This window comes from Rattus rattus, chromosome 2 (assembly GCF_011064425.1).
Source record: "Rattus rattus isolate New Zealand chromosome 2, Rrattus_CSIRO_v1, whole genome shotgun sequence".
Classification (NCBI taxonomy): Eukaryota; Metazoa; Chordata; class Mammalia; order Rodentia; family Muridae; genus Rattus; species Rattus rattus.
The window spans coordinates 192,871,379-192,885,495 of NC_046155.1; the positions used below are offsets into that span (position 1 = coordinate 192,871,379).

General features: G+C 49.4%; 1 protein-coding gene and 1 pseudogene across 2 annotated transcripts in view; both read right to left on the minus strand.

Annotated features, from left to right (window-relative positions):
* Positions 1-4,780, minus strand: part of Synj2 (synaptojanin 2) — a 98,415-nt gene extending 93,635 nt beyond the window's left edge. The window contains exon 1 of one of the 2 annotated variants that reach the window (XM_032894749.1): positions 4,533-4,779. In XM_032894749.1, the coding sequence (XP_032750640.1) occupies positions 4,533-4,659 (127 nt within the window). In that variant the 5' untranslated portion in view covers positions 4,660-4,779. Of the gene's footprint in view, positions 1-4,532 lie in introns of both variants that reach the window. The other variant, XM_032894748.1, reaches the window with a different exon arrangement.
* Positions 4,781-4,988: 208 nt separating this feature from the next.
* LOC116893518 lies at positions 4,989-6,737 on the minus strand (annotated as a pseudogene).
* Between the last annotated feature and the right edge of the window lie 7,380 nt (positions 6,738-14,117).

Genomic DNA, 14,117 nt, shown 5'->3' on the forward strand with positions numbered 1-14,117 from the left:
ACTTACATAGTCTGTGGGCCACTGGAACTAGTAACAATGTACTGAACATTTCAAAATGGCTGAAAGAGTACATTTAAATTTCTCACCATAAAAACCAAAACAAACAACTGTATTCGAAATGAGTGTGGTAAGTGGCTTAATTTAATTATTCCACATTGTTTGTGTGATACATTGCATGTATCACAACATCGCTTTGTCCGGATAAAGATGTCTAATTTTTTTTAATTTATGGCAAAATAAAGCAAATTGAATGGAAGAGAGAGAGAGAGAGAGAGAGAGAGAGAGAGAGAGAGAGAGAGAGCGCGCATCAGTCAATGTGAGAAAAGTAAAATCTCACTCAGTATAGAACAAATTACATTTCAGGAGGCTCTTTTTACTCAGAGGGGTGTGTGGAAAAATATTAATTTATCAAAATATTGACAACCACTAATACTTTATAAGTCCATGAAGGTCGATTTTCCCTGCTCTGTTTCTCTGTATGGTTTTCATAATTAAATGTTAAAAATAAAATTCTGAGCCACGCTGTCCCAATTAGAGCCCATTCAGAACTGAAGTAACCACTTTGCAACAAGAAGAGAGACATGGTTACCTGTTTTCATTTTTACAAACGGGGTGCAGAGAAAACCTGCTCTGTGGAAATGGTCCACATACCGTGATGAGGGGCCCATCAGCCACTGTGACCCTGGCCCAGAGCTCCAATGGCTCAGGTCAGGACCTTCGTGTGTTTCCACCTCTCTTCTGTATCTACACAATGGCCCCTTCGTGGTTCTCACAGATTTTAGCTACGGAACCTAAGAAAATGAACACTCCTAAAGGGGCCTAGCTGGGCTCAGGGCCACCTCACTCGTGCAAACCAAGCATAGCTGTGGTGTCTGACAAACACAGCAGCTGGGCTAGTCAGGAAGTCAGCTGTTCGTGTGCAACCTTTCCCCAGGAAAACCCCCAAAATTTAGGGGCATTCGCCAACTGTTTAAACCTCACAAGCCTCCTTCCCCATGTCTCCCTGGCTGTCATCCATCAACAGAGGCAAGGCTAGAGGAAGATGAGGCAGAGTTTCAGTCAGCAAACCAAGGTGTACACACAGGGCTGCTCCCACATGCCCTTCCCGGGGGTCTCTAGAGAACCGAGGATCAACATGTTTCATTTGTCTATCCTGAGTCTAAAAGAGACAGAGACAGGAGAGACAGCGGGTACTACAGTCCCGGCACTCACGTAAGAACATCTGTATAGTACAAAGAAGGCTCCACACGCTCACTCGGGTCACCACAACAATGGTAAAGGCCTTCCGAACTGGTGCACGCGCCTGTCAGCCTCTGCCTCTGGAAGATGTTATCACTGATCCACATAAACGATCCTTAACTGAATTCTATAGACACAGAACGCTGGGATTATTCCTTCAACAAGCCTCCTGCTAGCAGGCAAGATGATCTTGTGTAAAGACCATCACCTTGGAGGTGGTTTAGAACAGGTAAGGGCAGGTTACAGACGCCTTCCCTCACCAACTGCTCATTGTTCACCTGCTCATTCCTTAAACTCAGTATCCAATCCAAGAGCCCATCTTTCAAAAATTGCCTAAAACCTGTAAGGCAGCGCACAGTCCCTGAATAGGAGACATTTTTCAAGATGGCACCTCCTGGAGGACATACATGTACTAGGAAGGTCCTGGCACACAGTGTGTACAAAGATACACTCCCAGCTCTGGGCTCAGTCATGGAAGTCGTTATCATGCCTGGTAAAAGTGTGGACACAGCTTAGAAGAACACAGAGGCCAAGAAAGACTATTCCCCACAAGGCAGGAATCTGGACTCCATTAGGCTCCCTGGGAATGCAGCCCAGCATAGGAACTGACTGACCAAGGGAAACAACAGGCTGCCACACCCCTTGCCCATAAGGAAGGAGTCGGGATTAGACTGCCATAAACGTACTGTCTTCATCTGTCTCTGCCTCTCCCACTGCCACCAACACTCAGGAGGTAGTGCGTCTCTCTTCCTTCCTTGAAGGTTTATTTATGGGGGAGGGGTGCTGGAGAGCTGGCTCAGCCGTTAAACACAGTGGACACTTCCAGAGGACTCAGGTTTGACTCCCGACATCCCCATGGTGACCCAAAGCTGTTTAACTCCAGTTCCGGGGATCCAGCTGGATCTGTGGCCTTCTCAGACACGGCACATGTGTGTGGTCGGTACACAGACACACACACTGCAAAAACACCCCCAAACATTAAAACGTAAAAAATATTTTGAAAAGATTAGCTGAGTGGTTAACACACATCATTTATTCCAACACCCGGGAGGTAGGGGCAAAGTGAGTTCCAGGCCAGCCTGGGCTATGAGATACTGCCTCAAAAAAAAAAAAAAATTATTCTTATTTCAAGTATACGGGTGTTCTGCCTGAATGTACATCTGTGTACCACATGTGCCTGATGACCTCAGAGGCTAGAAAAGAGCGTCAGATCTCCAGGAAATAGAGTTACAGACAGTTGTGGACTGCCACGGAAGTGCTGGGACTCATGATCTAGTCCTCTGGAAGATGGCTGCCGACACCTCTCCAGTCCTATTCCTTGGGGGAAAAGAAATGCCAAGGAATAGAAAGTCACGTAGCTGGCTGGCCCTGGAGACAGGTGGCGATTTCAAGTTTAGAGTTATTCCATCAACAATGAGGCATTTAGGATGTTTTAAAAGTGCAAAGCAGTATCTTTGCGATAACAAAGGCTCTCTTGTGATCCTCTCACAACATTATCAGCAAAGGCTACAATTTCTTTTAAAAAAAGAAATAAAAAGTGTCATTTTCGTTGACCAAGGAAAACAAACCCATAACTGTGAGTAACTCTTTTCATCACAACTTCCGCTGTAAAATCCAAAGTCCTGTATCATCGTCGCCATGCACGGGCATTGTGGCGCAAACTCAGTTGCGGGATGGGAGACACCTGTTCCAAGTGGCTTCAGAGCCACTCTCGCTGGGGTATGAGCACCACTTAGCTTTGTGCAGCCTCTTCCAAGTCACAGTAACTTTGTATCATGAAATTAATGGCTGGGTTCTGAGAAATGCCTTCTGGAGTAGACATCTAAAATGGAGTGGAAAGTTCCACGATTTTCTTTCAAGGCTGCAACAAATGACCACACTGGGACTTTGCAGGACAGAACTCCAATTGGAATAATGTGACACAGAAGCCGGCTTCCCTAATCAAGCGACTGAGAGCAAGGCAGCTACTTGCCGTTTGCCTTTTCTGTATCTGTATTCGCCAGCATGTTTTGAGGTCTGGTAAGGTTGCCCAATCTGGTATGAAACTCCGCAGCTTAATCCCTCTACCCACTCACCCTCCCACCTTGACTAGGCAGAGCATGGGGTGTATCCCACCACACCCAGCTGGATAAATTACACATGAATGGCCTGGCCCAGGAAGTGGCAATGGATGTGTTCCCTTTAACACATGTGTATGCACACACACAGATACGTATGCAGCAGCTGGAGTCAACACATGCAAACCTGAAGAAAGAACATGAAGCACTTTGCAAACGAGTGCTTTGCATTACTTCCCTCCCAAAATATAAGTGATCCTGTTTAGCCAGGGACACCAGGACGACAAACAACTGGGCACCCACTGTCTCAAGCCTGTCCTCCAAGGCTCGTCATGAAAATCCTACCCATCCTATCTGACTGCTGGCTTTATGCTACCTAGACCTTCTTGCGAATGTCAATTACAAAACTAGGGATCCGGAAGTTGCAGTTACCAGGAAGGCACGCACCGCATGACATCACCAAAATAGCCACACACAAGGCTGTATTGCCTGGAGCAAGTGTCTTAGAGTCTTTGGGCCTCTGTTTGTTTACCTTTATTACGAGTTAAAGGTGTAAAGGTTGTGTAAGATTGTGTCTCTAAGGTCCTTAGCACAATGCTAATCTCAAGAACTCTATAGTCAATCAATACAACGGCTTGCCCTCACCTCAGCCCCAGCATAAAGATAAAGTCACCAGACAGTATATTTGCTTCCAGGTTCTACTCCTGTTCTGATGGAGTATTTATAGGAGGCAAATGAAGGGTGCCATCCATGTTTCTCAAAGTCTGTTTTGGTGTCTACGTGTCATCCCTTCAGGCAAGGCAATGCAGCTTTGGTGTATTCAACAGGTGCACGAGCAAGGGAGCACTAGGTGGACTCCTCCTCAGGGCACCCTCTTCAGGGTGTCCAGAACATGCCAAGCTCCCGCAATGAGCACCAGGAGCGGAATTAGAGCCGGTTGGTTCTCCAGGAACAGACGCCCCCACCCCACCCCATCCCCGCCCGGGAAAGAGTGCACCCGGAGACATCCCTCCCAGGGGAGAGCGACGCATCGTCCAGCCAGAGGGGCCAGCTCTCTGGTGTCCCTCGCACCTATTACTCCTGTGAACAAGCGCTCCTGGCGATCCCCAAGCCGCCGGGGTCCTCCCGGTCGGGGAACTGAACGCCGCTAGTCCCCAGGACTCCACGGAGTCGGGCGCCTTTACTAACTCCCTGGCATCGCCGCCCGCGTGGGGAGCACGGGAGCGCGGCACTCACCCAGCGTGGCCACCGCGCCGGCCTCAAAGAGTAGACAGTCGCCGCGGCCCCGCGCCTCCAGCAGCACGCTGCTCGGGCCGGTGGGGTCCAGCCGCGCCAGCAGTCGCAGCCCTTTGCTCAGCGCCATGGGCGCCGGGAGCACAGGGGAGCCGGGGCGGGGTCCTGCCCGAGGGCGCGCGGCTTCCAGGAGTTTCACTTTGTGCCCGGCTCCGGCGCCGCAGGCTCCTCCTCCTCCTCCTCCTCTTCCAACGCCAGGACAGGACCTCCTCCTCCTCCTCTTCCTTTCCACCTCCTCCTCCTCCTCCTCCTCCTCCTCCTCCTCCTCCTCCTCCTCCCCCTCCTCCTCCTCCTCCTCCTCCTCCTCCTCCTCCTCCTCCTCCTCCTCCTCCTCCTCCTCCTCCTCCTCCTCCTCCTCCTCCTCCTCCTCCTCCTCCTCCTCCTCCTCCTCCACCTCCTTCACCTCCTCCACTCTGGCCCCGCTGCGCTACCCCGGGCAGGTGAAGTGGCACCGCCGCCGGGCTGCTCCGATGACTGCCGCGCTCCCCCAAGCGGCGAGGCAGGCACCTGCGAGCCACAGTGGGGACCGGGACTGAGCCTCGTGGGTTTGCTTTCCCCGGTCGGATACTCCCGGACTGTCCTCCCTGCCGCGGGCAGCTGCGGGTGAGGGAGATTCCACACATTCCTCGCCGCGGAGGAGGCTGCAGCGGCGGAGAACTTCAGGAGCCCGGACCCTGCCTGGACCGCGGCCTTATATGGGCAGCTGGGGGCTGCGGGCTGAGCCGGGCAGGGAAACCCTGCTGCCGCTTGCCCCGCGCAGCGCCCCCTCCAGCTCACCTCACCCCAGCACCTGCGACCCGGGATGGCGTCCTTGGGTTCTGTGCCTCAGTCTCCTCGAGCGGGACTGCAGAAGCGCAAAGTGACCTTCACTCTGAAGCTACCTTGGTGATTGAGTGTGTGCTTGTGAGTGGTGTGTGTACACCTGACACACTCTTTAAATGCTGCCTGTCCCGGTCCAAACTAAACTGGTGTTTGGGGGCAGGGATTACATCGTGTCGGAGAGATGCGACATACATTCCCTGTACCCCCATTTGCCACTACACCTTGACCTCGCTGAGATGCCCCTGGCCTCGCCTATTAGACTGTCAGGTGGGGACCCGGCCTCTCCCACCTGAGGATCTCAGCACGTGGTCTTGCTTAGCATTGATACTTAGGTTTCGATCCGAAACCTTCAAGCAACCCGAGGGAAGGTCTCTTGATCTTGGGGTCCGGTCGGTCAGGATTGGTCAATGGTGGCAGACACCTTCAATCCTAGCACTAGGGAGGCAGAAGCAGGCAAAATTTATTTTTTATACAAAGTCACCAAAGCAAAATAAACAGCTGCTCCCTCCAGAGGGGTGACAGCAGTCCTGGGTGGTCCAGTGGAGAGGAAGAACTTGTTGGAAAGTCCTAGAGTCGGCTATCCTCCTCCTCCTCCTCCTCCCCCCTCCTCCTCCTCCTCCTCCCCTCCTCCCCTCCTCCCTCCTCCTCCTCCCCTCCTCCTCCTCCTCCTCCTCCTCCTCCTCCTCCTCCTCCTCCTCCCCCCCATTCTCCCTCAAACTCTGGTGCACCCTCTCGAAGGTCATCGTCCAACTGCTGGGATCTTCCCGACTGGGCATCCCACAAAAGCTTCAGGCCACGGGCCTGCTCTAGGGTCAACTGGTCACTCTGCTCCCATACTTCCTAGTCAGACACCATGGTTACCACACCTTTCTTGGGGGCAGTGGGCAGGCCTGGTTGCCTCGGCCCCCGCTCCCCCAGGGAGCGGCTTTAGGAGCCCTGGACCCAGGTTCACAGTTAAAGTTGCTTTGTTCCCAAACTCCAGCAAAACCCTTTTTATATAGTTCCTGAACCACGGAACTTCTTCGTGTAGTTGGTAAAAGGGAGTCCACCTTCACCTCTCAATGTCTTGCTGACCCGATGCAGGCTGTCTGCATGGGCTTTGACCCACGGCCACCATCACCTTGTTGACAAAGAACATCCAGCTGTGTTTCCAGGCATTCCGGGTGCCCTTCAGCTCCCTGCCCCTCATGATGGCCACAGAGAAGATGCAGAGGCGCTCGTCGGTGCCCACACATTTCCGAAGCTATCAGGTTCTGTCTGCTTTGGTGCCAGGCCTTGCTTGGTAGTTTTTGTTGGGGAAACTTTGTCTCACTTGTACTTGGGCATCGCCTCTAGATTTCTGTTGTCGTGTTGTGATAGATACCGTGAACAAAAGCATCTTGGGTAGAAAGAGTTTATTTCCACTTTACAGTCACAGTCCCTCACTGAGGCAAGTCAGGGCAGGAACTCCAGGCGGAAACCATGGAGGAATTCTGCTTCCTGGCTTGCTCTCTATGGCTTACTCAACTTCTTTTTTTGCAAGGAATGGGGGAAGGGGGTAGGGTTTCTCTGGGTAGCTCTGGATGTCCTAGAATTAGCTCTTGTAGACAAGGCTAGCCTTGAACTCAGGGATCTGCCTACCTCTCCCTCCTGAGTGCCAAGATTAAAAGCATGTTTCACAGTGCCGGACTTTCAGCTTGTTCACCTACCTGCCCATGCATGGCACCACCCATAATGGATTGGTCCCTCCTACATCAGTCAACCATTAATCAAGAAAATGTCTGGCAGCTCAAGGCCCCAGACCCAGTAACGATGGGTGTTTACCTGACCTACTGAGCTAGAGTTCCTTGTAGGTTTTAGTGTCTGTCACCACGGACATGGCTACATCTTGGCAGAGTCTATCCCATGTATGTTAGCAGGAGCCATGTGGCATGGCAGAGGGGCTGAAATCATTTGCTGCCTGCAAAGCTTGTCTCGGCCTCTGGGGCAGGCTGACCAAGTGATGGGAAGTAGCTGACAGGAATGGTTAGTTTCAATGTGCACTTTGCCATTACTTGTTAAAAAAAAAATAGCATATAGAGAGAATACTGATAGTCACTCTAGACCCATTGACAAACATAAGGCACACAGAACTTAAAACCTGAGAACTGAGTGTAGGCCCCATGGCTTTCCAGTTAGCAGAACCTTCCAGACCGCAATCTCTCTTCAGATGGCACTAGAGTCAACAAGAGCTCCCCAAATACCCAGATACACACACACACACACACACACACACACACACACACCAACCATGTGTGCTTGGCAGCTCCAGGCTGCCACACAGACCAATGAGTGCTTTAAGGTCCAAGCCCAGAGCTCCTGCCAGGCACTAAGCAAGTGCCTGCCTTCCCCCCGGCCTATTTTTGAAAGTCAGAAAACCTATCATTCAGGGGGTTTGGTATACAAACTGTGGCTGGCATGGGTACCTATAGCCCTAGGGTGGATGGAGGCCTAATTAATTCCCTTTTGAGGTTAAGATGCAGCTTCCACATAGGGGTGGCAGTCTGGCAGACAGACCTTGGGTGCCCTCTGAAAATAAACATCTACAAAAACAACCCAAAGTTCACAGGCACAGGGGAGTTTCACATGCCAAGAACAGCAGCGGTCTGCCTGCGTTCAGAACAGTTTTGATCCAGGGAGAACTCTCTAGTGTCTGGCTAATATCCAGACTGGTGGAAACCTGGCAGAGACTTAAACAATCAAACCTGTACCCAACCAACAGGTAGGAAGGGGCTCAGCTGCTAGGGCCTCCCTGGCATTTTCTGCACAGCAGGCAGAAGGATTCCTCGGATGTGTCCATTCCAGTGTGTCCTTCCTCTTCTGACCCTTATTCAGGAACAGCCTGCTTGAAGATTCTACAAACTGTCTTATAAAAATTCCTGTAAATAGTCACCCTGAGTGGCAGCAAAAGTTCCAGAAAAAGTTACGAACGTTTGGGTTTCACGCCACACAGACCTTCTATCAGTAGATGGTGCTGGGGACTGGAGACTTACGAGGAGCAAGCTTCCATCCCAGGAGGATACCAACAGGCTGAGCGCTGACCTCCCCCTGGTGTGTGGAGGGTCACACGGTGCCTTCTGTTTCTGTGTATATTTGGAAGTGTGGAGATAGAAACTTAATATAAAACACTTAGAATATGCATTTGAAATGTTTCCTAAAACATTTCACCAAAAAGCCAATTTTGAAAAAAAATAAATAACTTTAAATTACAATGTGGTGATTCTCTTTTGAATAAAATCAATTAGGTCAAACATGACCCAATAACACACACACACACAGACACACACAAACACACATACAAACACACACAGACACAGACACACACACAGATACCCACACACACAGACACACACACAAACACACACACAGACACACACACACACACACACACACACACACACACACACACACACACACACACACACACACACACACACACACACACACACACACACACACACACACACACACACACACACACACACACACACACACAGACACACACACACAGAAACACACACACACAGACACACACACACAAACACAGAACAGACACAGACACACACACACACACACACACACACACACACACACACACACACACCTCACCTATCAATGACTTTTTCTGATTCACAGTCTTGCTAGGCAGCTGAGGCTGGCCGTGGCTTTGAGAGCCTCCTGCACGACACGGCCTGCAGTCTGGGTGTAGGCCAGTCTAACAGGCGCTCAGAGTAAAGACCTGAGCCTGGCTTGTCCACTCTTAGTGAGTCTCACAGTGGGTGTCCGGGGCTGGGGTAGATGCTCAGCAGTGTCACCAAGGATTGGGCAAGTTTCCTCTCTGAGCACGCTGGCTTCCTGTGTCACGATTACCAACTGTCTGCTTTAGCTTGCAGCATCACAAGGTCATTCCGGGTCAGGGAGCTAAGACACCAGGAATCAAAACTTGACGCATTTGTTTTACTAGAAAAAGGCAAAGCTTTTAAAGCCATTTTCGGCTGAAGCCTCATTGCCTACCGCTGTGGTTCTCGGTGAACTCAGTGACGTCTCCGTTCCTTCAGTTGTGGTGGATAAAAGATGAGGGTACAGAGCCATGGGTTTGGCCTAAACAGCCGCATTCTGCCACAATGGGGCACAGCCAGCATGGTGAGGGCAGAGGAACCCTTAGTGGAGTTCCCAGTGAATGTAAGCCGTTGACAGGAGCGCACCACGTCAAGAACCCGATAGGCTCTTTCCCGTGGGAAATGACACATCTTTCCCCTAGTCCAAGTGTAAATATTGATGATGTGTGCAGAAAATGTCTACCTCATAGCACCCCATCCCCATGTCTATGGACCGAAGTCGGCTCCCCTACTGAGGCTGTTTCCTCCAGAGGTTAGCTAATGGAAGAAGGCATGGGTACGCATGTGAAGTCTCCTCGCTCCACCTGTGTTTCGTAAAGCTTGCCTCCTTGCTCAGCTGGATAGTAACCCCACCTCTTGTTCACCTCTATAGTGAGTTTCTGGGGTGCTGTAGCTTCTGCATCAGTCTACCCCAAACTAGATGTTTCTGTGTGTGTGTCTGCTTTTTACTCCCTCACTACTCCTAGCCAGATCGTGTGCCATGTGAAGGCCAGTACGACATCTCTTCATCTTTAAGCATAAAGCTAAACCTAGAGTGGGCATAGTGGTGAATACTTTTAATCCCAGCATTTGGGAAGCAGAGGCAGGTGGATTTCTGTGAGTTCAAGGGCAGCTTGGTATACAAATCGAGTTCCAGGACAGCCAGGGTTACACAAAGAAACCCTGTTTTGGAGAAAAACAAAAGTTATAACTTAGTAATAAAGTGCTTCTGAGGGCGGTTAGGCAGGTGCAGTCCAGCTGTTCACCTTGTCTCCTGGGTTTCCGCCCTCCTCTGAGGTGGCTAGTTTCTATTGTGGCGCTCCTGGACTCAGCAGGCTTCTTGGGGGCTCCTTGCTGGTTGATGGACACACAGAAAGGTCACACAGGTCATTCCAGCTGGGCTCCAGGAACAGGATTGCGTTTTTTTTTAAGAGACCCTGGCTTCCTCAAACACTCCCTAGAGACGTGCTTGTTTAGATTTCATTCTCAACGCCCAGAGCTCTGTTCTAGAAAATTCCCCGAGGTCAGGGTTTGTAGGTGTATTTGTTTTAAGCATCTGTGCCTTGACAGCTGCTGGGTCAACAGCCAACCTACACCCAGTGATTCATGCTAGCCTGAGTCCAGTCTCCGCCCACAAACTCCGCCCCTCAGGCTCACCTGCTGCCTCAAAGGCCTAAAACACCACCGGGCAGCAGCCCCGCCCCTCAGGAACATTGCTCCGCCCACCCCCAAACGGCTAAAAAAAAACATGGCCCCGCCCCACATCGTCCTAAGCCCCGCCCACAACCGACCGCCCCGCCCACCGCTCCTCCTCGGGCTGCTCCCGGAGTTATTGACCCCATGAAGAGATGGCCGTGGCTACTTCTGCCTATCGTTCTGTCCCTGTGGGTCCTTCTTTCCAAAACCCTCACGCACAGCTGCACCCCGACCATGCCACAGGGTCGAGTGAGCTGCCTACAAAAGGACCCTCTCCCCTCTCGCTGGGCCACCCGCCAGGTGAGGGACTCTTGGGTACCTTGGCAACCCCTCTGAAGATTGTTGTAATATAAATTGTAATCTCAAAGAGCTGTCCCCCATTTGGGAAACAGGAACTGACAGTTCAGAAACAGACTAAAAGCTGGTGGCAATGTGTAGCTCAAGAGTCCACCCACCCTTGCTCTGAGCTGTAAACCTGTCGTTTATGCCACTTGACTATTCTCCATCGTCTTCCCTGAGCCACATTAATTGTAGAATAACACTCTGGCCACTCGTTTAATACACAGACACTAATAGAAGCTGATGCGCAAAGGGTCTGTGCATGATTTCCTGTTATCCATTCCCAAGGCTACGCGAAAGAAATCTCCGAATAATAATCCAATCGAACCACCAGGTGTAGGTGGTGCACGCCTTTAATCCCTGCACTCAGGGAGGCAGAAGCAGGCAGCAGATCTTTGAGTTTGAGGCTAGCCTGGTCTACAGAATAGGTTTTAGGACATCCAGGGCTAACACAGAAAAAACATGTCTCGAAACAAAAAATCCTGTCAACCAGGTCCCAAGTCTGTAATCACTACCAGAGAAAATGAATACCTAAGTAATAAAACTTGAGTTTTTGATGCTTTTATTACAAAAGAGGGCAACGTAAACTAATGGACCATTTGGCATCCTATTTCAGAAATGGATGCATCGATGATTGATGGACGTAGCTTCCATTCTCTGAATTAAGGTGCTCATCTGATTCTCTGGTATTTTACTCTGAGTATGCTTTATTCTAGAAAACAGTTCACAAATTTAGGCACTGCCCAAAGGTGATGCCATGAGTAAGGTGTCTATCACCACCAGCACCACCAGCACTACCACCATCATCATTTTGTTTTTCAAGACAAGATATCTTTGTGTAGCCCAGGTCATCCTAGAACTTGCTCTGTAGACCACATTAGCCTCGAACTGAGAAACTCTCCTGCCTCTGCCTTCTGAGTGCTGCATTAAAGGTGTGCACCACCACTGCATGGTGTAAGGCACGATCTTGAAGAGATACTGTTTCTGGGAGATAGGGCCTAGGAAAGTCTAGTAAGGAGATATAATCATTTTTTCTCTGTTGACTATCAGACCTCAGCTCTATGCATTCCAGTTGAAACATGGTAAGGATCATTTATTGACTAAAGTTGGAGTAGCAAATATACCAAAATATTTTCTCAGAAACTTGAAAGTATTTTCAAATTCTTATACCAAATTCAAAGCAAAACTATATATTTTTGATGTTCAGAGGATTATGTTTAGCCAATATATCAAAATCCACTTGCCTTAATTTGGGCTTGCTTAATGTGGGATTCACCTTGAGGATCCATATTTAACTCATTTCAAATGTGAGGCTAAACGAGCCATTAAAATCAGTTTTCACGGGGTTGGGGATTTAGCTCAGTGGTAGAGCGCTTGCCTAGGAAGCGCAAGGCCCTGGGTTCGGTCCCCAGCTCTGAAAAAAAAAAAAGAACCAAAAAAAAAAAAAAAATCAGTTTTCACTGTCAAACTCGGGCACACACCGTGTTTCTAATATCATAAACAACTTGACAGCATGTTGCAAATCATGGAATATTTCCAGCATTTGAGGTTACAGATGGTTTCCGAGGACCCAGGCTCAGCTCCCAGCACCCACGCAGTAGCTAATAACCCTGTAACGCCAGCTCCAGGGGATCTGATGTCCCTCCTGCATCTCCCTGCACCAGACAGGCGCAGACACTCATACATATGAAACAAATCTAAAGATTATACTTTCAGTGTTTGACCACTGTTTAGTCATCTCATTTCCAAAAAGTAAATGACTTTGACATAGTCAGCATTAGTACTTCACAAAAAGATTTTAGGCTGGCTCAAGGGTTAAGAGCACTGACTGCTCTTCCAGAGGTCCTGAGTTCAAATCCCAGCAACCACATGGTGGCTCACAACCATCTGTAATGAGATCTGATGCTCCCTTCTGGTGTGTTTGAAAACATTGACAGTGTGCTATAAATACATAAATAAATCTTAAAAAAAAAATTTTGATGTGAATGTGTTTGCCAGCATGCATGTATGTCTGTGTGCCACATACATATGCAAGGCCCCCAGAGGCCAGAAGAGGGAGTTATATCCCCCCAGAACTGGAGTTACAGGCAGTTCTGAGCTGCCATGGGGTGCTGAGAATCAGACCTGGGGCCTCTGCAAGAGCAGCCAGCGCTCTCAGCAGCGGAGCCATCTCCAAGCCCCTGCCAAGACCTTTTAAAGTTCCTGTATTCCCACAGTTCTTCTGTGGTATCGGAAGCTGATTCAAGTAATTAAAAACCAAGCATCAAGACCAAAGAACCACTTTGGAATAGGGCGCACCCCTCCCCCCATCATGGCAGCCTCCACTGGACTGTATCTGACTTTCACATTCCTCTTTACCCCTCAGCTCTAAAGCAGTTACCATTACTTCCTGCCTCTTCTCGTCAACGCTTAACCTTTCTTTTCCGCGTGCCTGGCTCATTCTTCCTTAGGACATCTGGAGGAGGGCACGGGTGTCAAGAGTTTGTGGCATGCTTGCAGGATTGGTGACGGCTCAGAAACCAAAGCTAGTGATGTTAGGGGAAGGATGTTTTGGAGAAAAGTTCATTACCTGGACACCTTCCGGCGACTGGGAGAAAAAGGAGTTCACAACAACAAAACCTTGATCACATAAAGTGCCAAAAGTATTCTGAAAAAGTGCTTTGAGAATGTGCTGTACAGTTTTTAAAAACAATTTATTTATATATTGGCTTCTACATGCTCTTACATTTATGTAAAATATTTATACATGTTCTTTACAATTTGTACATATATTAAACGGCTGTATCATAAACACGGTTCTGTGGAATTTTATAAAAGAAAAATCAAGTAGGGAGAAATGACTTAGAAAACATTAACAAACCCCTGATATTAGGAAACAGGAAGTTCTCATGCTCACGCTCAAACCCCTGATATTAGGGAACAGGAAGTTCTCGTGCTCACGCTCATTGGATCTCCTCAGCTACTTGTTTTTGGTTTCATTCACGTTTGTTGGCCCGGACATCCCATCTCTGTAATATCATCATCAGGTCAGGAAGTGACAGCAGAGGATCACATC